Below are 26,721 nucleotides of genomic sequence, written 5' to 3' on the forward strand. Positions count from 1 at the left end.
GTCTTTAAATCCTCCTGTGCATGACTTCCTAGACATCTTATCCTCTAAGGTCAAATTTCTAATGGGGGCCTCATCTAGTAAAAGGAAATAAAGAAATGGATGTATTAGGGTCGGTTCTGGACTGGTGACTTTTTGCTGCAACGACTGCTGAAAACTTTTCTCTTTTGGCCAGGTGAGATTGAAGATACCGAAACTGAAAAAAAGAAAACCGCCAATTCGGATAACTCAAGGCCGCTGTTTAACCTTATGTGGGATGTTTTTGCCTCTGTGAAAGCAGGATGTTAATGACTTTTTCCAAACAAAGATTTGATACCCCAACCTATAACCACTTCTTTGGAATGCAAAGTCCATTTCATTAGTTTGGTGTAAAAGTCCTCTTCAAAATGTGAGCCAGAATGATAGTTCTGGAACATGCCTTATTTAAGCTGGTGCCCTTCATTTTGGGAAAGTGTGTTCATTGGCTCCATAAATCCACGTCTTCATTTAGTCACCCAAATTTAGGGAGTTTTTCTTCTTCCTCCATAAGACTCACCCAAATTATTTGCTGCATTTAACTGTGCACCTTGTTTTCCCTTAGTGAACATAGAACTCTTCTTTGAAGGGACAAGGGAATGCACATTTTATATTTAAGAAGCCTATATTTTACTCTCTCAAGCACTTAGTACAGTGCTCTGCACATATTAGCACTCCAATGCTATTCATATAATAAATGGACTTAAGCTGCACATGGGACGGTATGGGCCATTTGAAACAAGAAAGCAAGACATGATTTATGGAAGCAACTTCAGAGAACCCAGTTATTTGTTCATGAAATGATTACAATACTGAGCCTCCACAAATGTGCTATACAGAGACCTGATTCCTGACCTTTCAGCACTTGTTTTGACCTACACTGGAGATATAATGAAAGTTTTTCAACTCGGTGTCACTGTGCATTTATCAGGCGTCTTATTCTGTGTTCATCTCCTAATACTTCACTGGCTTAGTTCAGCTTTTGTTTTCTGTTTCACTTAGAATCATCCCAGCAGCCTTTTCCTCTCTTGATCTTACTGCAGTGGAGTCTATTCAAGTCCCACCCCCTTTTCTGTACCACACTTTCCTTTTAAATCATTCAGAGGGAAGAGAGAGGTGAAAGGAAACACCCTCACTCTCTATAAAAGTATTCAAATGTCCCAGCCCTGCACAGCTGAGACAGAGGGAGGAGAGGAGTGAAGAATAGTAGTCTTCTGAGAGGCCTTCCCTCGGGGCAGCAGGTGAGGGCTTGGCACTGGAAAGGGATTGTCCAGTCTGTATCACTTCCCAGATCTTGGAGAGCAATCCTCTAGGCTGTATGCTAGAGGAGCAGCGAGGCTCAGTGGAAAGAGCATTGGATTGGGAGGCAGAGGTCATGGGTTCTAATCCTGGCTCCCCCACATGGCTGCTGTGTGACCCCATTGGACAAATCCCTTAACTTATCTGAGCCTGTTACCTCATCTGTAAAATGGGGATTAAGACTGAGCACCCTATGTGGGACAACATGCTCACCTTGTACCCCCACCCCCAGCGCTTAGAACAGTGCTTTGCACATAGTAAGCGCTTAACAAATGCCATCATTATTGTTATTATGCTCGCTGTGGGCAGGGAATGTGTCTGTTCATTGTTGTAGTCTCCCAAGTGCTTAGAATACACTAAGCACTCAATACAATTGAATGATTTGCACAAACCTGATCTCCTCTGGCTGCCACAAACATGCTGCACTGGGCCTGAGAGACTTGTTACATTAGCGTTTTCTTCCCCCGATGAGGGAATGTGGTTCCACTTTTTACAACCTCAAGCCCCAGGTCATTCTGAGATGTAAAGCAACAATATTGTAGAATATGGTATGAATTTTGTGGAAACAGGAAAGAGGACACATCTCTCTTGATTGGGGCAATTTCCCTGCAAGCCTCAACACTGTGTCCCAGGTACCCAGTGGTGGGGAGTGGGTGTATCATATCTACTGCCATAATCCCCAACCCCTCTTAGGATAAAAAGGATGGGGGAATGAGGGTGGGGGGACGTTCTGGGGGGTTTCATGCTGTCACTACTCTGAAGGTGGGGAGAGGGGAACAGGATGGACACCGAGCAGCTGTGAGGAAAAGTCCCACCCTCTCTCCTCCTGGGTTTGTTCCCCTCTCCACCCCTTCTCTCACTCACCCCAACACAGACCAGTTACCTCATAGGTCAAACAACTTAGACAAGGGAGGAGGTGAGTTAAGGAGGCTGCTTATCCAGTCATAAATTCATGGAAGCAGGTAAACCATGAGCTACAGTGCCGTGAAGCAAACTGTTAGTCCTTGCTGTATGTGTAGAAATGTGGGGAGCCACCCTAATAATAATAATGATGGCATTTATTAAGCGCTATGTGCAAAGCACTGTTCTAAGTGCTGGGGAAGTTTACAAAGGTGATCAGGTTGTCCCATGTGGGGCTCACAATCTTCATCCCCATTTTAGATGAGGGAACTGAGGCACAGAGAAGTTAAGTGACTTGCCCGAAGTCACACAGCTGACAAATGGCGGAGCTGCGATTTGAACCCATGACCTCTGACTCCAAAGCCAGGCTCTTTCCACTGAGCCAAAGAGAGACGGGTGCAGAATGATGCTTTACAAAAATTGGTGCAACAGTGAACTTTGGAAAGGACTGGAGAGGGAAGATGTTGGAGGCAGGGGGACTAGTGAGTGAAAAGAGCAAGAGAAGGAAGCTGCAGAGCAACTGAAAAACAGGATGTGAAACAGGAGAGAATGGTGTCTGTAAAATGAAACCTAGAGTGAAATTCTAGAAAGCATATGATTAACGGCTGAAAGCATCTGCAGGATTCAGGAAAATTAGAACAGGAGAGCCTTAACCAGCAAAGGGTCACGGGAAATTTTTGTGACCGGTCTCTCTGGAATTCACATATTATTCAACAGACCACTCTACCCACCTTCAAAAAGCTCTTCTAAAATCACAACTCAAATAGCCCTTCTCTGGCTAATCACATTTCTGTTCCCTCTCCCTTCTGTGTTGCCTATGTACTTGGATTTGTACTCCTTAAGCTCCTGTGACAGTTCCTCCCTGGAAAATGCTGTTCATAAAACACTTCTGAAGCCACAATCCAAGGTTCAACAGGCAACCTAGTTTTTAACAAATTCATTTGTTAACTTTATTGTGCCTGCCAGAGAATCCACTAGTTAAAATTTCATTCAATCCAAAACTGCCTCATCTCTCCTTTCCTTTGACAATCTGTCTCCAAATCTTTCACGGTATTACTAAAATTTGCCATTTCCTCCATCTAAACTACTATTATGCTGATCTAAGCATCTGTCCTATCCCACCTTGACCACTGTATCAGCCTTCCCACTCTAGTCCATAGTTCACTCTGCTGCCTGGGTCATTTTTCTACAAGAACATTCAGTCTATAGTTCCCCACTCAAGAACCACCAGTGGTTGCCCATATACCTTCACATCAAACAGAAACTCCTTATCCTTGGCTTTACCATTTAAAATAGTCAATCACGTTGCCCCCTTCTATCTGCTGATTTCCTTCTATTTCGCTCTAAAACCAATCTATTCTACCTTGATCTTACCCTTTACCATGTACCCCCTCTGGCCTGGAACTGAATTGTGTTTATTGAGCACTTAAGGTGTGCAGAGCACTGTACTAAGGCTCTTGGGTGAATACAACAATAAGATACATTCCCTGCCCACAATGAACTCAGAGTCTAGAGGGAGAGACAGACATTAATATAAATTACAGATATGTACATAAGTGCTGAGGGGCTGGGAGCGGGGGAATGAATAAAGGGAGCAAGTTGGTGACATAGGAGTGCTTTGAGAAGCAGCTTGCCATCCAGCTTGCTGCTTTGAGAATAATAACAAAAATAATGGTATTTGTTAAGTGCTTACTATGTGCCAAGCACTGTTCACAACATGCCCTAGTGAATACACCAAGGGCTTGGGAGTCAGGAGGACCTGGGTTCTAATGCTGGCTCCATTTTCTGCTGTGTGGCCTTGGGGAAGTCACTTCTCTTCACTTCTCTGTGCCTCATCTTTAAATAGGAATTAAGACTGTGAGCCCCACGTGGCACGTGGACTCTGTCCAACCTAATTAACTTAAATCTATACCCCAGCACTTACAGTGCCTAGCATATAGTAAGCACTTAACAAATACCATTTTAAAAAAAGAAAAGAGAGCTTAGTCAGGATATGCCTAGAGATGTGCCTTCAATAAGGCTTTGAAGCTAGGGGAAAGAGTCACTGTAATGGAGAGGGAGGGCATTCCAGGCCTGAGGCAGGTCCTGGGTAAGAGGTCGGCGGCAAGATAGACCAGATCGAGGTACAGTGAGTAGGTTGGCACGAGAGGAGCAAAGTGGGCGAGCTGAATTTTAGTAGAGTAGCAAGGTGATGGGGGTGCTTTAAAGCCAATGGTAAGGAGTTTCTGTTTGATACGGAGGTGGATGGGCAACCACTGGAGGGTCATCCACCTCCGTGGATAAGTGAGGCGAGATGAACCGAAAGTTTTTGTAGGCAGCAGAGGGAAGTGTGAACTGGAGTGGGGAGAAATGGGGGCAGGGACATCAGCATGGAAGCTGATATAATCAAGGCTGGATAGGATAATTGCTTTATCGTGGAGAGGAAAGGATGGATTTTAGCATGTTGAACCAAAAGGACTGATTGAATACATGGGTTGAATGAGGGAGGAGTCACGGATAACGCCAACATCACGAGCTTGGGAGACAGGAAGGATGGTGGTGGGAAGGGGTTTGGGTGGGAAGCTAAGGAGTACTATTTTTGACATGTTAAAATTTTCCATCTTCTTTCTAATCTGACAGACCACCACTCTCCCCCCTTCAAAGCCTTATTGAAATTACTTCTTCAAGAGGCTTGCCCCAACAAAGCCCTCATTTCCCCTACTTTCTCTCCTTTCCGCTTGGATTTGTACCTTTATTCAGCTCACCGTCAGCCCCACGGCATTTCTGTACATATCCATAATTCATTTTCATGTCTGTCCCTCCCTCTAGACTCTAAGCTTCTTGTGGGCAGGGAAGGTGTCTTCCACCATTGTTACACTGTACTCTCCCAAGCTCTTGGTACAATGCTCTGCCCACAGTAAGTGCTCAATACGTACGACAACTGATTAATGTGACATTTTGCCTATCAGACGGAGTCATGCTTTGATTTTTAAAGCAAATATATATATATATATATATGTATATACTGGTCAGCCTCTTACCTATAATTCTTGATTGCAATTTCTTCTCTTCCCCATGCCCCTCCCTGGGCCGGCTGCTATCACCACAGAGGCAAAAAGATGAAAATACTCAACGCTGGAAGTTTTTTTTAAAAAAAAGGTTACATTAAAGCAGAAACACAATCCTTGCTTTAAATTGATGAAGCTCTGTTTATATTAGGCCAAACCGCCCTATCAAGTTCCAATAGTTTTAAAGATTAAACAATTTAAAAGCAAAGCGTTTGGTAAGGGAGGTTGCCAAGGCTTCATTTTGAAGTTTTAGTCTCTGAAGGATTTTCCCCAGTGTCCAGTGTCTTCAGCAATCGGAAAAGGCCAGCTGCTTCTCGTATCCGACTGAATTCAATACAGAAGGCCTGCACCTCTATGAACAAGTCCTGTACGTTAATAATTTTGTTTCGTATCAAAGACTGAAGAAAGACACAGACGAGCCGCACCAAACGATTCTGAAACAGAACAGTTTATATTTAGTATGTGAAGTAGTTGTTTAAAAACAGCTATTATCCCAAACTCAAAGCCAATTCAAACTAAATTAAGGGCCATTACGAATTGCTACCTTTCTGCTACAAAACTTGTAAATGAGTACTTTTGCCAGTGTTTAACATTACCTGAACACCTTTATCTGGGTTTAAATATGCTTTTCCCCCCTACAAAAACAGTGTCAGCCATAACTAGGGTTGGGACAAGAAGTGGTTAGATGTCAGTAGGTACATTAGATGAAGTCTGAAAACATTAGTCCAGATCTACAAAAGGAGTTGCATGAATGTGGTTCCTTTCTGCTCGGGGAAACAAAAACAATCCAGATTGTTTCACTTGCCTTGCCTATTCCCAAATAAGTGTTTTGTCTAACCCCTGTCTGCAAAACAAATGAAGACATTTCTTCGCCCACTGAGTAGTAAACTAGGGATTCATTACTTCAGGAAGCAGTGGAGGCAAACAGATTCAAAAGAAGTTGATGCATTTGCTGAGGAGAGACCCATAAAAAGGTAATTAAAGGGAACGTTACAGATGTTCCTCCCAAAATCTGAGGATGGGCGACAAGGAGGGCAACCGTCAGTTGTCTCTAAGTAGTCTTTTGCCAACGATGGACAAGACAATGCGGCGTTGGATGGAGCCTTGGTCTGACACAGTTGTAGCAATGCTGAGGGTACAGAATTTTCTGTTGAAAGCTTGTGCCACTCATCAATAAGACTTTGAGCTAAATGGGTTGGTTTTTGGTTTGGTGAATTTATTAGGGTGTCTTACTACGATCAAAACTGGTTCTGGTTCTCTGGCATATGCTGAGAGAATGGAAATGAGGTGCCAGTTGGTCAGGAAGGGGCTTGCACGGGTCAGAGGGTTACCAACTTCGGAATTAAAAATTAAGCCCCTATCCATCCTTCTAGCTCTGCGGGTGCTTAAATCAGGCATTCAGTGAGGTGCACATTGCTTGCTAATCAGATTAACAAAATACCATGCCACATCCCCTTGCCAATGGAGGCACCCCTGCTAGCAGATTTTATGCCAAAAGTTCCAGGAAAACGGCAAACTGCTTGACTCTCATCTTATGGAGCAGACTTTCACCCCTGGGGGTGAGAAGGAAGGCAAGACACTGCTGGTGGAAGTTTTCCCCTTAGGGTTCAATGTTGAAAAAAAAGCAGGGGGGGAGGTGGGTAGTACTATTTAGATAAATTCTTGAATTTCTTTTGTTCAAACCAATATCAGAAAATCCTAAATTTAACAGTTTTATTTTCCCCAAAATGTATTTTCAGCTGTATCCACCGAAGCAATTTAACCAAACCATTTGGCCCCAAATAACTGATCCAAATATTTTGGTTGAGAGGAGAGGTGAGAGCTACTAGAATCCAGCCAAGCAGGTGCCCTGATATTCCCAATCTTCTTGGCGACTCTGAAACCCACCAAGCAAGCTGCTCACAGGAGACAGAGGCAGGCTCCTGAAAGCCCTCCAGGGGTTCAGAAAATGGATTTTGGTGTCTTTGGTGTCTCAAATGTCCAAAGAGTTAGCTGTAACTGACTAATAGGAGTCAGGAAAAAGCAACCGTTAAAAAAGGAAGCTTGGTTTAACCTACAAGTCTCCAAGAAGTATGGCTTTGAACGGAACCAAAAACAAAGGACTATACTGCCAAGAGGAATTTTGGTAAATTGCCATAAATAACTATCCACAACTTACCTGCATATATTTGTCTTTAATCTGTTCACAAGTAGAAATGCAATTTGAAATATAAAGGTGAATAAATTCAGGAGGTAGATCAACTGCTGTAGTAAGTCTGTTCAAAAATGTAAAAGTAGTTAACTGAATAACAGAAAATTAAGAATCAAATACAGTAAATGGTGAATAATCTAGACTAAGATCCTTTAAGGGCAGGGAACATGCCTTACCGACTCTGTCGTACTGTCCTCTCCCAAGTACTTAGTACTGTGCTCTACACACAGTAAGCACTCAATAAATACTGTTGATTGATTACTCACCATGTGAGATGATTACCATCCCACACATACAAGGAATAAAAAAGTTGTCAACAATGACTTTCAATTAATATTGGGCTCAGTTTGAGGGCCAGAGAAATTAAGTAACTAGTTGAAAGTAACACAGCAGGCAAGTGGCTGAGCTAGGATTAGAACCTTGGTCCCAACTTTCAGGCCTTTGCTCTTTTCCCCAAGCCATGCTGCTTTTCCCTGCCACAAGGAGTTGTGAAAGTGCAGACTGTGGGGAATCAGTTCCTTGGGGGAATGGGATCCCTCTCCTCAGGGAAAACTGAGGCTCAGAAAGTGGCAGGGGCCCATCAGGGGCAAAGCTGGACAATGGGAGGACAAGCTTACTCCCTAAACTCGCTGCTTTAAACGAGAGACGGCAGGGAAACAACAGTGATGGTGGTGGTGGTGGAGATGATGATGATTTCCCCCAGGATTTCCCTGCCACCCAAATTTATGAATTGTACAAAGGGCCTATTTTAGCTTTTGAATTTATAGGTGGTTGGCAACTCTGGACAGCACTCAAAGGAGCCAAACCCCCAGCACTGAAACAAAACTTACAGCATCATAAAACACTCATACACACACGACACAGACACCCACTCACTCCAATGTAAAGAGTTGGCATTCGAATTAATTCCCAAAGACACACTTACCGATTTACAACTTCCATCGAATGTAAGGACATGTCCATGTTGACCAGGACTGAAAAATACTCTGTGATCTGGCTTGACTGCATTAACTTCAGCAACATTTCTATAGCCACTAAAGGATTGTTTTCCACTAAATCAGGAAGTTTGGCAGGAGTCAGACCAATGTGGTAAACAAGTTTGGGATCCTTTTCTAATTCTCCAAGGAGCTACATGAAACATACAAGAAGCATTTTAGATTCAAATTAAAAATCAAGTTACGAGCACAGAAGCACATAAATACATCATGATATGACTTGGAAATAATTTCCTCTGACAGTCAATCTAGAACTAGCCACACTGGGAGCCAAAAAATAACTCATTTATTTCCGGTGGCCCCTCCCAAAGGAAAGCTCATAATTTAAGGAGCCGCTCACTCCTTGACGGCGTCAACTGGAACACAGCCGATCAGAGGGGGACTGAGGGGGTGGGGGAGGGAGCTAATCATTTAAATAGTGGGGGCCCAGGATAGGGGACAGGTCACAGGAGAAGACTTCTTCCATTTTTGGAACTACAGGGCCTACACCAAGGAGGGAGAGTCCTTCTGCAGAGCTGGCAGAAGACTAAGCAGGGGACAAGGGGAGGGAGGAAGCAGGAAGCGTTCTCCATCAAGGGCTGTGAACAGCCTGGAGAACTGAAACATACCTGTATATATGTTTGTACATATTTATTACTCTATTTATTTATTTATTTTACTTGTACATATCTATTCTGTTTATTTTATTTTGTTAGTATGTTTGGTTTTGTTCTCTGTCTCCCCCTTTTAGACTGTGAGCCCACTGTTGGGTAGGGACTGTCTCTATATGTTGCCAACTTGTACTTCCCAAGCGCTTAGTACAGTGCTCTGCACACAGTAAGCGCTCAATAAATACGATTGATTGATTGACTGACTGTCTCATATGTTGCCAACTTGTACTTCCCAAGCGCTTAGTACAGTGCTCTGCACACAGTAAGCCCTCAATAAATACGATGGATTGATTGATTGATCGAAACCAGGCCCCCAGGGATTTAAGAGAAACCGCCAGTCCCACTGCAGGTCAGGTACAGGTTCATTCAGTAAGGGAGGAAGTCACCCTTGCCTGAGAACAGATTAAAATAGAACTCTCATCTTTATCCCTTAAACCCTTTCTTCCCCGGCAGAGTCGACACCACCACCATCCTCCCCAACCCAGAAGCACCTGGAAATCTGAGCGGGGGTCTTGGGTCTTTCCTATAATTTAGTTCTTCCACACAGTTTGCAGGCGATTTCTGCTAGCATTTCCTGCACAATAACGTCCGGACCCACCCCGTCCCCGCAAACTGCTCTCACCCTGGTACAAGCTCTGGTCTTGCCTCAGCTAGACTCTTGCATTACCTGCTCCCCTTGTCTCCCAGCCTTTCCTCCCTCCAATCCATACTACCAGCTGCTGCCAGCATCATCTTCCTGAAACATCACTTGGTCCACATCTCTCCTCGAAACCCTCCACTGGCCCCCTCTGTCTCCTTTGAGAAGCAGCGTGGCTCAGTAGCAAGAGCATGGGCTTGGGCGTCAGAGGTCCTGGGTTCTACTCCCAGCTCTGCCACTTGTTTGCTGGGTGACCTTGGGCAAGTCACTTCACTTCTCTGTGCCTGTTACCTCATCTGTAAAATGGGGATGAAGAATGTGAGCCCCACGTGGGACAACCTGATGACCTTGTATCTTCCCCAGCGCTTAGAACAGTGCTTGGCACATAGTAAGCACTTAACAAATACCACCATTCTTATCATTATTATTATTTTGCACTACACAAGAACTCCTAATTGTGGTACTTTGTTAAGTGCTTACTATGTGCCAAGCACTGTACTAAGCACTGCAACAGAAACAAGATAAGCAGGTCCCAAATGGGGCTCACAGTTTAAGCAGTAGGAAGAACAAGTGATGAATCACTATTTTGCAGGTGAGGAAACTGAGGCACAGAGAATCTGTTAAGTTACTTGCCCAAGGTCACACAGCAGACAAGTGAGGGTGCCAGGATTAGAAACCAGGACCTCTGACTCCCAAGTCTGTGCTCTTTTCACTAAGCCGCACTGCTTCCCTTCTCACAACAGGCTTTACCCCACCTTGCCTAACCTGCTCTCTTCACCCACCCTTCTCCAACCAGCTGTCTTTGCTCCTTGCTAGCCAACCTGGCTGTACCTTGCTCTTAACTCTCCCACCCTTTGTCCCCTCACTTCACTCATGCTGGTCCCCAACCTTCAAATTCCTAGACAGACCACAACTCTCCCCACCTTCAAATCCCTCCTAAAATCTCACCTCCTCCAACAAGCTTTTCCCAATTAATTCCCTAGCACCTTAGACAATACCATCCCTTCAACTACTCTGGCATTTATGACCTTCTTCATACCCTCCTTAGCACTGATATTCGCTCAATTTATTTCAACAGGTTTGTAAATATTTTAATTTTGTCTTTGGCATTAAGATTATAAGCTCCTCGCGGGCAGGGAACATGGCACTACTATTCTGAACTTCCCAAAAGTCTAACACACTGCATCATACCAAGAGCTACTACTACTATTTCCACTTCTACTTTTGCTAGAGAAGTTTTACCTAAGGAAAAGTATTCTGAAGCAGGATTTTGGCTTAATTATCTGTTGCTTAAATCCAAATGACATTTTTGGTCATTTCTAGTCTGAAACCTAAGGGGCTATTTTGGTCCTGTTCATAGCTCTTTCTGATGCTAACCTGCCTCACTTGGCAACCTATAGTAATCTGACATGAATAAAAAACTATTTAGGTCACTTACCACCTAGTCTGGTCTGAGCAGATTGTAGATACTAGCGGGACCCCAAAAGAGACCCGTGCCTCTGGTGTGCAGATTTGAAAGTTATGGGATGATGGTTGCTAATTTAAGGGGGTTCTTTTCCAGTGATCTCCTCAATTAAACACTTATCTCTCAGTGACTGCAGGGGATAAACTAGGCAGAGGTGAAAGGGCCCCCAACCCATCACATATATAAACCAACGAAACATGATAGATCCCACAATGAATGGCGTACCATTTAGTAAAGGTATAAAACTTTCCTACTGAAAATCTTAAAATAACAGAGGACATGGAAAATTCTCCTAATGAAATGCAAACTTAGAAGCTAACATCTGTTAACTCATCTAGATGCTGGTGATTAGAGAGGTTGGAAGAAACTTGGGAGGGTAGGAATTTGATTCTAGACTATGAAGTCAACACCCAAACACATTACAGAATTTTGTGATCAATTCAACTGAAACTGCCAATTTTACATGAGAAAGCACCGACAGGGTAGCTTTCTCGCATCTGGTTCTACCCTTTCAGCTCTGCTCCTGAATGAAACTTGAATAAATATGTGGACTATCTTTCAGAGAGCCAACCATTCTCAGTCCAAGTTAGAACCGCCAGTGGAAAAGGGCTTCATTTTAGCACACCATATATGGGAACTTGACACCAAGAGCGCCCAGTTCTGAGTCCTTATTTTCAATTCCTTTTATATACCCTTTGCTGGCTCTATTCTTCAGTGTTAACTGTCGCCTAGTGTTTTTCCCTCAAATTTTAAAAAGTAAAATCCAACTGGAGTTTGCAAGTATAAAGGAGAAAAGATCTGATTCACGATTTCATCTTCTCACCCACCTGTGTCTGCTGTGGGGAAGACAAGGGGCTTTTGAATGCCTTGGCCATGATGCGCTTGATCTCCACACCGGTACTGTTTTTAACACACATCGATTTATCCCACTGAATCGCATGGTCGGGCTCAGTTGGATTCAGCCAAGCCAGTTCATCCTCACAGATGTGGAGTGGAGGTGGTGGGCGGATAAACTCTGGCCGAAAATGACCTGTAAGGGAAGTAAGTGTGTGGGAGGACTATTTTTGACTCAACTTCCACCTGGCTGCTCTCTTCCTTCTGGGTACCACTCTCGATAATCTAGACTCCAACTGATCAATAGCACTTATGGAGCACTGACTGTGGGCAGAGCACTCTACTAAGTGCTTGGGAAAGTACAATCCAGAAGAAGTAATCTCATGGGATTGCCAAGAACACATACCACAAGGGTAGAGGGAGTTTTCTGGGATAATATTTCATATAATAACAATGGCATTTGTTAAGCACTTACCATGTGCCAAGTACTGTTCTAAGCACTAGGATAGATACAAAGTAATCAGGTTGTCCCCCAAGGGGCTCACAGTCTTAATCCCCATTTTACGGATGAGGTAACTGAGGCACATAGAAGTTAAGTGACTTGCCCAATGTCACACAGCAGATGAGTGGCAGAGCCAGAATTAGAACCCGCATCTTCTGACTTCCAAGCCCGTGCTCTTTCCACTAAGCCATGCTGCTTAAGTTCATATGAACTTATGAACGTTATACTCACACAAAGAAGCAGGTGCCAACCTAAGAAGTATCAGCTATATTTCCTTTAAATAAGCAAGTCATAACCAAAAAGACTGACAGATAAACTTCAGGTGTTTTAGCATCTTGAACAATAATAATAATAATAAATATGGTATATGCAAAGCGCTTGCTATGTATCAAGGGCTGGGGTAGATAGAGTGTCAGCCCATTGTTGGGTAGGGATTGTCTCTATTTGTTGCCGAACTGTACTTTCCAACTGCTCTGTGTGCTCTGCATACAGTAAGCGCTCCATAAATACGATTGAATGAATATAAGACAGTCAGGTCAGACCCAATCCCTGTCCCACATGGGGATCACAGTTTAAGCAGGAGGGAGAACAGGCAGTGATTCACTTTACAGATGAGGAAACTGAGACACAGAAAAGTTACGTGACTTGCCCAAGGTGAGGCAGCAGGCAAGTGGTAGAGTCATGAAGAGGACCTGGGATCTTTTCATAAGGCCATACTGCTTCCAAATACACATGTATTACCCCAGCATGAATAACTGACTAGTTAGCCGAAATGTTTCACGTATGGTAGGAACTTCTCACCAACTAACATCCCTCCTGCCAAAGACCTGGAGAGAGTGCTCCAGGAAAGGGGATTTTTATTTTTTTTCATTGGCATCTGTTGTGCCAGGAACTGTACTGAGTGCTGGAGTACCTAAAAGCTAATTAGGTTGGACACAATCCATGTCTCATGTGGGGCTCTCAGTCTTAATCTCCACTTGATAATAAGGTAAGGATGCAGAGGGGTGTTGGAGCAGCATGGCTTAGTGGATACAGCCTGGGCTTGGGAGTCAGAGGACGTGGGTTCTACTCCTGACTCCGCCACTTGTTTGCTGTGTGACCTTGGGCAAGTCACATAACTTCTCTGTGCCTCAGTTACCTCAGCTGGAAAATGGGGATTGAGACTGTGAGCCCCATGTGGGATAACCTGATTACCTTGTGTCTACCCCAGTGCTTAGAACAGAGCTTGGCACACAGTAAGTGCTTAACCAATACCATCATTATTATTATTATTATTAGAGCACGGGCCCGGGAGTTAGGTCATGCGTTCTAATCCCGGCTCTGCCACTGGTCTGCTGTGTGGCCTTGGGCAAGTCACTTCACTTCTCTATGTCTCAGCTACCTCATTTGTAAAATGGGGATGAAGACTGTGAGCCCTATGCGGGACAGGGACTGAATCTGACCTGATTTGCTTGTACCCACCCAGTGCTTAGTCCAGTACCTGGCACATAGTAAGTGCTTAACAAATATTATTATTAATTATTATTATTATTATTATTATTATGTGATTTGCCCAAGGTCTCACAGCAGGTAACTGGTGGATCCGGGAACCTAGGTCATTCTGACTCCTAGGACTGTGCTCTTTCAACTGGACCACGATGAACCCAGCCTTCCCCGGAAGAGGTGAGCTCTTCCAGTCTTTCTGACCCTCCTGCCCCAGGATCCTGCAAGTTGGATCTGTGCTGATGCCATTCCCTTCCCACCCAGTGCTGCCCAGTTGTTCGATGGGGCCATTTATCTAGTTCACCTGAACGAGGCGGCAGCTTACTTTACACACGTTAATTAAAGTACACATACAATCCCTAGAGAATCGCTTGTGGCCTTGAGAAGCTGTCACCCAACTTCTGAGGATATGCGGCTAAAACACAATTCAAACTATACAGGCGAATATACGTACTTTCAATGGGAGGTTTGGGTCCGCTGACTAAAGCTTCCGTGATCTGTGAGGCAACAGAGCTGTCAAAACCAGAATTGGAGGAATCTGGGTCTGGATCACTGAGAATGCTAGGGAAGCTGGCCTTGCTCTGGGTTGGTAATTCAGACTGGCGTTCTGAAAAAGAAGACCGCGCTGCAATTTAGAAGCCTCCCTCTCCCGCTTCTGAAAAGTGGCTAGTTCATTAATTACATAGTCGAGAGAAGAAACAAAGAGATAACTCGAGGTTGTCTAGGCTGAACCTCTCTGGTAGATGGGAAAAATCTACAATCTTCAAGGAGGAGATGGCACTCCCTCCTAGGTCTCTAAGAGAGACAGTGCTGGCCTAAAGACACTATTTTTTCCCAGGAGGTAGGAAAAAGAAAGGTGGGGAAAATGTGTTTTTAAAGCAACTGGGTGTTCTACGAGAACATCTGGCAACAAACTCTAAGCTCCTCTGAGAATTCATAATTGTGTCGCCCCAGGAATGCACACAATTGGTAGGGTAGAATGTCTGTCCCCAGAACCAGTCCTTGGCTTCACTTGTCTGCTCCAGGCTTTATATATGTATATAAAATTCATATATATTATATATATATATGAAATTAAGAACACATGCATCGCACCATTCATAAATACAAGCAATTGCAACGGTATGCCTACCAGCACAGAAAGTGTTGCTTGAAGCTAATCAATCCCACTGCAATACAGCTGAATTGTAGACCTCCAGAGAGATGTTTTGTGTAGCTAGCTCCAAAGCAGACAGCTGTACCTTTTTTTGCACTTGTGAAAATGAATGGATTGGGAAATCTTCAGTCTAGGTAGAGGAAGACTACAATCTCAGTTAAAGCACCTTGCCATGCTTCTCAATCCTTACTCAAGTCAATTTTCAGTTCTGTGCCAAGTGACTTAAATCTTTCTTGGGAGGTGGTTCAAATAATCGGAAATGGATGTCATTAGAGACTTAAGTTCCAGTAGATACGAACGCTAAACTGAAGTCACTCGATTACACAAATTTTCATCAAAGTTTTCACAACTAACACTTCAATGCACCTAGTTCTTATACTATTTTTTGTTAAAAGAAATGTCTGCAGGTCTCTGAAATCACAGAGGCTAACGTGAAGAATTGGGAATAAGACCCCACCTTTCAATAAAATTGAATAAAACAATTAAATACTTATTCTCATTTTAGTCTGAGCACCTCTCTGTATGGAATCTTTTTAAGAATTCCTAGTCAGTGTTGACTACCTTATTATGTGAGATTTTAAAAAGATGTTCCAAAGGGGTTTAGAGAGAAGAAAATGTGCCCCACTTTAAATCCAAATCAAAGACAAGTGCCATCTGCCCAGAAATATAAATCTTTTATAAGAAGACAAGCATTTCACTCCTGCCAAGGGACATATTTGAGGGAAGGTGGATGAACTTATCACACATTTAGATGATTGGGAAGAAAAGAGTCCTTAAGCGTTCTATGGGAAAGTTTAATATAATGATTCAGAGCCAACTGAACACAAGGATTCAGAAAAGAGAAAAAGACGTACAGTCATAAAAATAAGAAAAGCACAAACTACTTCACTGAAAAGTCACTCAGTACAACCTGACCTGGGACCTGGCTTTACATAGGCAGCGGTTCAGCCCAAGACAATAACATGGTTATGGAAAGGGTTCAAATCACTCCTTTGCTAACACTGCAAAATATCTTTGTTTTGTTATGCATCTACAGAGCTCCTTCTCCCAGACTTATGCTTGGTCCTTAGTGGAGAGGGTTGGTTTTGAGTGAATGAGGTGAACAGGAGGCCTTCTGGCAGAGTCAGCTCTGCCTATGCTAGCACGGTTTGGATGGCGAGCACATTTTGGGAGGAGATCAGGGTCAGGACGTTAGACTCTGGAGAAGGGTAGTAGTGGACACAGGAGGCAGCTGATGTTCCAGATTTATTTTTGTGGAGGGGCGGGGAACATTCAGGTACCGATGAATAGGACAATTGTAAACAACCAAGTTGTCACTGCTAGAGTAGGTTTATCTTTCACCCCAAGACCTCCACTTCTCCTTCCCAACACACTCCGATCTGCATCGCCTCTGAAAGGACAGTGCCGCCTCTATTAACGCCGCGAGCACCCCTCCGGGCCGTACCCACTCTCCTCCCTCCTCCCCCACCAGCGGCATCACCAGCTCCTGCCACCCTAGGCGACCAATCAATCCATGGTATTTATCGAGAGCTTATTGCATGCAGACCACTAAGCCCTTGGGAAAGTACAATTCAACAGAATCGGCAGACAAGATCCCTGCCCCAAAAGGAGCTTACAACCTCCATGGGAAGACAGCCATTACATTATACATATACATTATATATACATTACAGATAGGGAATACCGTAGAGTACATCTGGCATGAAGCTGGGGAAGGAGCCTCCATGTTGGCTAGAAAGAAGTCTGGCAGGTCAGACTTTAGTCCATCCCTTTAGACCCTTAAACTTGGGTAGCTATCTCCGAGCGTTTTCAGTCATTTCTTCTACTCTATTTTCTTTAGAGAAACCAGGTCCAAAGAGTAAAGCAGGGTGTGGGGGGGGGAGAGAAAGAGGAAGTGGGGAGAGAGTCAAGGGACAAAAGCATCCCAGTCTCTCCTGCCACTGCACTGGCCGACCCTGCTGTTTCCATTGAGCTTGTTCCCATTTTACTAACTCAGGAAATACAAAAACCAGAGAGAAAGCCAAAGCCAAACAACACGAGAGGACAGCTACTTCAGGCTAAATGTGATACACAAATAGAGCCAGTTATAACGTGGCTTTTAAAAGCCCACCTTTGAGAAGTTGGGGATTTACATTAACGTCAAAGCAAACCGTTCCTATTTGAAACAAACCTGAGGCGGCTACCAGAACAAGCTGATTCACATTACAACAGAACAGAGAGTCACAGCACACGGTGGCGACAGCACAGAATTCCGACATTAGGGGCAAATGTTTTTCATTTGTAATTTCCCCATTCCTTCTCATCAACCAAGTGTTTTCACAAAACAAAAGGTCAGAATTTGTCCCAAAGAGCCTGACTGGGTTAGACGACAAGAAAGGCTGAACTACCGTTTCCTTACCAGCCAGGGCCAACTGTAGCCCACTGATGTCCACGGTCTGGGCCAGGTTCCCGACATCCATTAAGGCAATCTGTCGAGGTGTCTTTTTGAATAGCTCTCTGGGTGGAGCGAGCATCAGCTGGGAAAGGAAAAACTTTTCAGGAGGAGTTATGGGCGGTAAAAATCCTGGAGAGAAAACAGAAAGAGATTTCAGGCTTGAGAGTAATTTGACCACGCCGAATGGTTTCCCCGCAAAGCTATTTACACATTTACATTAGGACGCTACTCTCTGGCCCTAAAACCAAGGCAATTTTTAACACCTGTGAGCATGAAAAGCACTTGGCGATTACAGCCACCCTCAGCATTAATATATATGCATGTTAATGTATTCATCACCCTGACATGTCCTTGCCACCACCCCATTCCTCCTGTAAAATAACTTCTGTATTCATTCATTCATTCAATCATATTTATTGAGCGTTTACTGTGTGCACAGCACTGTACTAAGCGCTTGGCAAGTACAAGCTGGCAACATATAGAGACAGTCCCTACCCAACAGCGGGCTCACAGTCTAGAAGGGGGAGACAGACAACAAAACAAAACATATTAACAAAATAAAATAAATAGAATAGTAACTATGTACAAGTAAAATAGAGTAATAAATACGTACAAACATATATACAGGTGCTGTGGGGAGGGGAAGGAGGTAAGGCCGGGGGGGATGGGGAGGAGGAGGAGAAAAAAGGGGCTCAGTCTGGGAAGGCCTCCTGGAGGAGGTGAGCTCTCAGTAGGGCTTTGAAGGGAGGAAGAGAGCTAGCTTGGCGGATGTGCAGAGAGAGGGCATTCCAGGCCAGGGGGAGGACGTGAGCCGGGGGTTGATGGCGGGACAGGCGGGAATGAGGCACAGTGAGGAGGCTAGTGGCAGAGGAGCGGAGGGTGCAAGATGGGCTGTAGAAGGAAAGAAGGGAGGTGAGGTAGGAGGGGGCAAGGTGATGGAGAGCCTTGAAGCCCAGGCTGAGGAGTTTCTGCCTGATGTGCAGATTGACTGGTAGCCACTGGAGATTTTTGAGGAGGGGAGTAATATGCCAAGAGCGTTTCTGGACAAAGATAATCCGGGCAGCAACGTGAAGTATAGATTGAAGTGGGGAGAGACAGGAGGAGGGGAGATCAGAGAGGAGGCTGATGCAGTAATCCAGTTGGGATAGGATGAGAGATTGAACCAGCAGGGTGGCAGTTTGGATGGAGAAGAAAGGGTGGATCTTGGAGATGTTGCGGAGGTAAGACCAACAGGTTTTGGTGACGGACTGGATGTGAGGGGTGAACGAGAGAGCAGAGTCAAGGATGACACCAAGGTTGCGGGCTTGTGAGACGGGAAGGATGGTAGTGCCGTCAACAGTGATTGGAAAGTCAGGGAGAGGGCACGGTTTGGGAGGGAAGATAAGGAGTTCAGTCTTGGACATATTGAGTTTTAGATGGCGGGCAGACATCCAGATGGAGTGAAGGGTGTGAGGGATGGGGAGGGTTTGGATTGGGATGAGTTGGCGGGGGCCTAGGCGGGGAGAGTGGGAAGAGGGGTGGCGATGAGAAAGGAGAACTGGGATGGGGTGGGGGTGGGGACAGGGGGAGGGAGGGGGCCCCCATTAGACAGTAAATCCCATAAGGGCATCTGGTGTACTCTTCCAACCTTTAGTACAAAGCTCTGCACTCGAGCCACTTGGTTAAAATATATATATACATATGGATTTAAAGTGATTAAGGCCCTCGAAACTATTCATCAACTTAAAATGGGCAATAAAACTTTCAACTCATCAACTCCAGCGTGGCTCAGTGGAAGGAGCAAGGGCTGGGGAGTCAGAGGATGTGGGTTCGAATCCCACCTCCACCACTTGTCTGCTGTATGACCTCAGGCAAGCCACTATGAATTTCTCTGTACCTCAGTTTCCTCCTCTGTAAAATGGGAATTAAGACTGTGAGCCCCACGTGGGACGGCCCGATTGCCTTGTATCTACCCTAGCACTTAGAACAGTGCTCGGCACACAGTAAGTGCTTAACAACTACCATCATTTATTTTATTTTACTAATGCGGGGAGCAATTCCATCAGTAACCCCCCACTTCTCGCCTCCCAAACATGCCCCAGTTTCCCACATTCCCAAGAAGCCACAGTTCCACCCAAGTCCCCTATCTCTTTTCCACCAGCAGCGGGGGCAGCCGCGGCAACTTCACATATACGTGAGAACGGTTTCTCTGGCCACGTGAGCTTTGTAGGTGGGCTTTGGCACAGGACTGGAAAGGACAGCAATTTGGACGAGGGTTCCCATGGCGGTACTCAAATCTCGAGGGAACATCAGCCGCCTCACGGAGTGATCTTGGGTCAAGGTCTCCAAAGCTGCTAAACTGAGTTTGTATTTTTTTTTTAAACTCTTGACAAAGTATTTTCTTGGTTCTCTTGGCTGGGCCCCTCTTTTGGTGTGCCTGATCACCTTGTAACCTCCCCAGTATTTAGAACGGTGCTTTGCACATAGTAAGTGCTTAATAAATGCTGTCATTATTATTATTATTACTTGGGAGAAACACCAGACGTTCAGATCACACGACCGACCCGGTAGAGCTGAAGTTTGACAACCGCTGCCTCAATACCCCATTCTAAATCTAAATTCCCCCTGCTTCTGATTCACCTTCTCAAACTCCTTCCCCTGCAGCCCAGTTCGGCCCTCAATACCCATTGGAAGCTACCTTTACCGAGGTATTCAATGACCTTTAAAAGCAAACAGACCTCTTTTTGCTTACTCTCTCATTTTTGTGGACTCAGTACTGTTAGAAGTTGTTTGCTGAGAAATGACTCCTCCCAAATCTAATTCCCTCCCTTGCATCCTGTCTCACATTTCATACTCGCAACCCACTGGAGACTGCGCTACTTGTTTCTTCCTTACCATCCTGCCACTTTGTGCACCATTCCATCTTCATTGGCAATATCACCATTTAATTGGGATGTTTCTTAAGCGCTTACTATGTGCCAGGCACAGCACTACTGGGGTAGAAGCATGGTTGCTCAATGGAAAGAGCCTGGGCTTTGGGAGTCAGAGGTCATGGGTTCTAATCCCGGCTCTGCCAATTGTCAGCTGTGTGGCTTTGGGCGAGTCACATAACTTCTCTGTGCCTCAGTTACCTCATCAGTACAATGGGAATGAAGACTGTGAGCCCCATGTGCGACAATCTGATCACCTTGTATCCTCCCCAGCGCTTAGAACAGTGCTTTGCACACAGTAAGCGCTTAACAAATGCCATCATTATTATTATTATTAGATATCAAGTAATCATGTCAGGCGCCGTCCCTATTCCATACAGGGCTCACAGTATAAGTAGGAGGGAGAACGGATAGTGGGTCCCCATTTTGCAGATGGGGAAACTGAGGCCCAGGGAAGTTAACTGTGTTGCCCAAAGTCACAGAGCTGAGAGAAGAGCGTGGCTCAGTGGAAAGAGCATGGGCTTGGGAGTCAGAGGTCACGGGTTCTAATCCCGCCTCCACCACTTGTCAGCTGGGTGACTCTGGGCAAGTCACTTAACTTCTCTGGGCCTCAGTTACCTCATCTGTAAAATGGGGATTAAGACTGTGAGCCCCACATGGGACAACGTGATTTCCTTGTATCTCCCCCAGTGCTTAGAACAGTGCTTGGTACATAGTAAGCGCTTAACAAACACCACCACTATTATCATTATTATTTATTATTATTAAGTGGCAGAGCCAGGATTAGAACCCAGGTCCTCTAACACCCAGACCAGGGTTCTTTCCCCTAGGCCGCGCTGCTTCGAGAAGGACATTTCATCTGCCCCCACATTCAGACCAGAGCCGACTATGACTTCACTCTTTGATCCCCACTTTACCTTAGTAATTTGCTTTTTCTTAGTACTGTCTGAAACTGCCGCCCATTTTGTTACCCCAGGAAGCTGGGCAGGCTGAAAACATCGGTAGGCTCGAGGGGGACTTGGATGAATTTTATGGATGAGAGGTCTGTCCCAAGGTGACCCCGGAGTACCCACAATCTCAAGGTCAATCTCAAGGTCAAATGCTCTCCCGTGACCGCCCAAGCCAGTAAGGTGGAACTCGGAAGTGCGGGTGGGATACCGCCCCCACAATCAAAACTGCTAGATGGACAGCCCAAGCTGGGAATACAGAAGGTGTCCCTTGCCCCACTGCAAATTAAATTAGGCATGGAGGAGGGTGGAGGGTGGAGATAAATTGGATAGCCTGATGCCGGAAGCTGGAATGGCCTAGGAGCACAGGCGATAAATACCTGCGGCAGAACGAGACTTGCGACTTTGGGTCACCTCTGCCCAAGGCGTGAGATGCCCGCTCTGCCTGCACCAAGTGCCCTGGGATGGGTGAGTGTCCCGCTGATCGCTCGTGGGTGGGAGCTAGCCGCTTCACCACGGGTGTGTAACGCATAAATGGATTCCTCCCGAGTGGAAAGTGCTCATGGGTGGGAGCTAGGGGCTTCACCATGGGTGTATAATGTATAAGGGGATTCCTTCCAAATGGGAAGTGCTCGTGGGCGGGTGCTAGCTGCCTCACCACACGCGAACAAACCATAACTGAATTCCTCTTGGGTGGGACCTGGGTGTTTTACCACCTGAGTAACACATAAGTAGATTCCTCCTGATAGGGAAGCTCTACTATCATCAAATAATCATATTCCTCCCAGAAGGGAGGTTCAGTTGGCCGCATCCAAAACAATCAAACAATTCAATTCGCCTCCTGGAGTAAATTTTGTATAAAATTCAGTCTTTCTGTTTGCGGTCTCTCTCGCCGCACCGATTCCCGACCAAACCCATCTTCAGGCGACGGTTGCCAAGGTCCTAACAGGTAGCTGAAGGGAAAAGAAAGGATATCAAAGAGGGCATCATTTATTGTTAAAGCAGTCCTCTGCTAGTGTTGGGAGCAGGACACTTGCAGGAGGAGAGTTAGGGATAGCCCACTGATCTGACACTGCAATGCCGTTACTTATGGCTTTTGCATTTTCCTCAGAGCAAAACCCATTTCAAGACACTGGCCATCTCCTATCTGGATATCTCAACAACCAGTTGATCCACCTGTCCCTCCTCAAGGCCACCAAAAGCATGATCTAGTGGAAAGAGCACAGGATTGGGAGTCCGAGGACCTGGTTTCTAATTCCTAATTCCTGGTTTCTAACTCCACCACATACCTACTGGGTGACCTTGGGCAAGTCACTTACCTTCTCTGTGCCTTAATTCCCTTACCTGCCAAGTGGGGATTCCATACCTGATGATCTTGTATCTATCCCAGTGCTTAGTACAGTACTTGGCACATAGTAAGCCCATAACAAAAAGACCACAATTATTATTAGTAGTATTCCTGCACTCTTAAAGCCCTTCAGTGATTCTTCTTTCTTCTGCCCCCACATCCAGGCCAAATTCCTGATCGTGATTTGCCAGGCCTTCCACCACTCTCACTGACACCACCACCACCATCAAATAAGAACGTTAAAATACAAACAAGATCATTCATTCATTCAATTGTATTTATTGTATTTACAATTGTAATTGTATTTTTAGACTGTGAGCCCACTGTTGGGTAGGGACTGTCTCTATGTGTTGCCAATTTGTACTTCCCAAGCGCTTAGTACAGTGCTCTGCACATAGTAAGCGCTCAATAAATACGATTGATTGATTGATTCATTCATTCATTCATTCAATTGTATATATTGAGCACTTACTGTGTGCACAGCACTGTACTAAGAGCTTGGGAAGTACAAGTTGGCAACATATAGAGACGGTCCCTACTCAACAGCGGGCTCAGTCTAGAAGATCACTGTTAGGTCAGACATATGATCCATCCAGCCCTATCTGATCGTGGCAACAGGATGCTTGGAGCAATGTAACTGCTACCCTTCTTGCCCTCCGTCTTAAGAGCAATGGATGGGTGACTTAATATCCAAATTTTTCCTCTAGCAAACTATCTTGGGCTTCGGTAGTAGGATTTATCCAAAACCCTCAAACCTACTGGCATACTTGGCCTGCACAATGTTGTGACAAATGAATTCAATACACATACTACCCGCTGTGTGAAGATGTGTCTTCCTTTTGTTTGTTTTCATCGACCACTCTCCAGCTGGGTGGCAGCGTGGACTAGTGGAAGGAGCATGGGCTTGGAGTCAGAGGACCAGGGTGCGAATTCCGGCTTCGCCACCTGCCTACTGTGTAACCTTGGGCAAGTCACTTAGCTTCTCTGGGCCTCTGTTTCCTCTTCTGAAAAGAGTGGGGATTAAATATCTACTCTACTTTCATTTACACTATGATCCCCATGTGGGACAGAGACTGTGTCTGACCCTATTATCTCATACCTATGCGAGCTCTAAATACAGTGCTTAGCACACAGCAAGCGCTTAAATACCACAATTATTATTAAGCTTCAGAATTTTTCAATTTCGATCTTATCCCTTAGTCTTTCTCTTTCCCAGCTAAAGAGTTCTTACCTTATCAAATTATCTTCTTACAGAACTTGCTCCAACTTTCTAGTCAGCTTGGATGACCCTATCCTAAGCTGTCTCTCGTTCTCCTATGTCCTTGAATTTCCTCTTTCCAGACTAATAATAATATTTGTTACGGGTATACGATACAAGGTAGATACAAGGTAACCAGATCAGACAGTCCCCCTCATGGGATCTCGGTCTACGGGGAGACGAACCCCAGGTGAACCAATTTTACAGAGGAGGAAACCGAGGCTAGACAAGTGAAGTGACCTGCCTGAGGTCACACAGACGGCAAAGGAACCTGGGTCCCCTGGCTCTCCGTCCTCTCCTCTTTCCACTAGGTCACACTGCTCTCTTACCTAATCAGAGGACCCTCTCACCATCCCTGCAAACACTCCTCCATCCTTTGCTTCAATGCCCCCTAAATGAAACCTTTCCTGACAGAGAGAGAGTCACACCAGAGGCTCGCCCACCTGTACTTTACCTGACCTGACAGTCGGGTGGCTCAGCAAAGTTGTAAACTGCCTCAGATAACCGGTACCGGGGTGCCGGTTCACGAGCTCAGCTGCATTAGAACAAGAAAGCGGTCGCACCACTACCGGGATTTCCAGAGCAAATGAGATCGCAGCACGGACCCCTCCTCTTTTCTCCCTCTTTCTTCCCAGCTCTGCCCTTAGAGATGGAGGGACAGACCCCTCCATCCCTGGAGTGAGAATCGGGAACCATCTCCACTCCACAGCATGGACCATCCTCCCCACCGCCACCAGAAAGACACGTTGGACTAGAAGACTTCAAATATCAGGATTCATGTACCGCTCCTGATCGGCGAAAAGCATGTCAAACTGGCTTGATCTCTACGTGCTAACCCTTTTTGGCACGTCAACTGGTCACTTTGAAAGTTATTTTTTTTTCCAGAGTTCAATTTTGGGAGGCTTGGACGCTTCACAGAGGCCCACGGCCCACTTGAGATAGCTGCTCAGCAACTTCACACGACTGTTTGCCCAACGACAAAGATGTCTTTATGGTGGGGGGCATCTTCTGTTCGATCCGCAGACCACCCTGCAAAGGACCCGCCCATATTTTGAAGTTACCAAAAAAGGGTAACTTTCATCCAAAAGAGGAGCCCTCATTTCTCTAGTAGTGGTGGAGAGGATCCAAAAATGGCAAGAAGCAGACTACTTGGGTAAACTCTAGAAGTGCTATGCTCTGGGGGACTGCCTGGGACGACTTCTACTGATTCCAAAGGTAGTGAAACCTTTGGGCAAGTCACTTAACTTCTCTGGGCCTCAGTGACCTCATCTGTAAAATGGCGATTAAGACTGTGAGACCCCTGTGGGACAACCTGATCACCTTGTAACCTCTCCAGCGCTTAGAACAGTGCTTTGCACAGAGTAAGCGCTTAATAAATGTGATTATTATTATTATACTAGTACTACTACTACTAGAATTTGTTGAACTCTTACCACAAGCTCGGCTGTAAGCTTGCTGCAGGCAGGGAACGTGCCTACCAACTCTGTTATACTGCACTCTCCCAAGTGCTTAGTACAGCGCTCTGAACAGTTAAGTGCTCTAAAAATATAGTTGATGGATTACTCTAAGCGCTGGGGTAGAGATAATAGAATCGGGTCAGACCCATTCCCGGCCCAACACAGGATTGTCTAAAGGAAGAACACGTACCGACTCCCCATTTTACATGAGGCAACTGAGAAGTGAAGTGATTCGACTAAGGTCCCACAGCAAGCAAGTGGCAGAATTAGCACCCAAGGCCCCCAAGTCTTAATATTTATTACTCTATTTTATTTGTACATATTTATTCTATTTATTTCATTTGTTAATATGTTTTGTTTTGTTCTCGGTCTCCCCCTTCTAGACTGTGAGCCCACTGTTGGGTAGGGACCGTCTCTGTTGCCAACTTGTACTTCCCAAGCGCTTAGTACAGTGCTCTGCACATAGTAAGCGCTCAATAAATATGATTGAATGAATGAATGAATGAATGATTCCCAGGCCTGCGCTGTTCCCACTATGCCAGGCCGGTTTCCCTATTGTCCTGGAGGCCAACAACAACAATCAGCAACACAACAGTGCCTCCTTGAATTTTGTACCTCGTACTGTGCCGGAGGTAACCAAATGGGGTATCGTTTTCCCTCCCTCCCCGTCACCACCACCTCCTCCCGTCCGCATCCCATTGGTGGGTGCCCCAGCTGGGCCAGGCCGGGGAGACCTAGAAGTAGTGTGGCAAATTTGGGAGTCTGTGGTCATGGGTTCTAATCCTGGCTCCGCCACTTGTCTGCTATGTGACCTTGGGCAAGCCACTTCACTTCTCTGGGCCTTGGTTACCTCATCTGCAAACTGGGGATGAATGATGATGATGGCATTTATTAAGCGCTTACTACGTGCAAAGCACTGTTCTCAGCGCTGATAATAGTAATATTCATTCACTCATTCAATCGTATTTATTGAGCACTTAATCAATCAATCAATCGTATTTGAGCGCTTACTGTGTGCAGAGCACTGTACTAAGCGCTTGGGAAGTACAAGTTGGCAACATATAGAGACAGTCCCTACCCAACAGTGGGCTCATAGTCTAAAAGTGTGCAGAGCACTGTACTAAGTGCTTGGACAGTACAATTCAGCAACAGAGTCTGCAATAGTAATGATGGTATTTATGATTAATAATAATAGTAT

General features: G+C 45.3%; 2 protein-coding genes across 2 annotated transcripts in view; one reads left to right on the plus strand and one right to left on the minus strand.

The window, feature by feature from the left end:
• The window catches only part of RNF149 (ring finger protein 149), a 37,719-nt gene extending 36,796 nt beyond the window's left edge, over positions 1 to 923 (plus strand). Inside the window, exon 7 of the mRNA XM_038764447.1 lies at positions 173 to 923. Coding sequence (XP_038620375.1) covers positions 173 to 285 — 113 coding nt within the window. The 3' untranslated portion in view covers positions 286 to 923. The remainder of the gene's footprint in view (positions 1 to 172) is intronic.
• Positions 924 to 5,239: 4,316 nt separating this feature from the next.
• Positions 5,240 to 26,721, minus strand: part of CNOT11 (CCR4-NOT transcription complex subunit 11) — a 36,768-nt gene continuing 15,286 nt past the window's right edge. The window contains exons 2-7 of the mRNA XM_038762849.1: positions 17,569 to 17,733; positions 14,469 to 14,621; positions 12,024 to 12,226; positions 8,375 to 8,577; positions 7,417 to 7,513; positions 5,240 to 5,692 (exon numbers count right to left, since the gene is read on the minus strand). Of these exons, the coding sequence (XP_038618777.1) occupies positions 5,495 to 5,692; positions 7,417 to 7,513; positions 8,375 to 8,577; positions 12,024 to 12,226; positions 14,469 to 14,621; positions 17,569 to 17,733 (1,019 nt within the window). The 3' untranslated portion in view covers positions 5,240 to 5,494. The remainder of the gene's footprint in view (positions 5,693 to 7,416; positions 7,514 to 8,374; positions 8,578 to 12,023; positions 12,227 to 14,468; positions 14,622 to 17,568; positions 17,734 to 26,721) is intronic.

This window comes from Tachyglossus aculeatus, chromosome 2, assembly GCF_015852505.1.
Source record: "Tachyglossus aculeatus isolate mTacAcu1 chromosome 2, mTacAcu1.pri, whole genome shotgun sequence".
Lineage (NCBI taxonomy): Eukaryota > Metazoa > Chordata > Mammalia > Monotremata > Tachyglossidae > Tachyglossus > Tachyglossus aculeatus.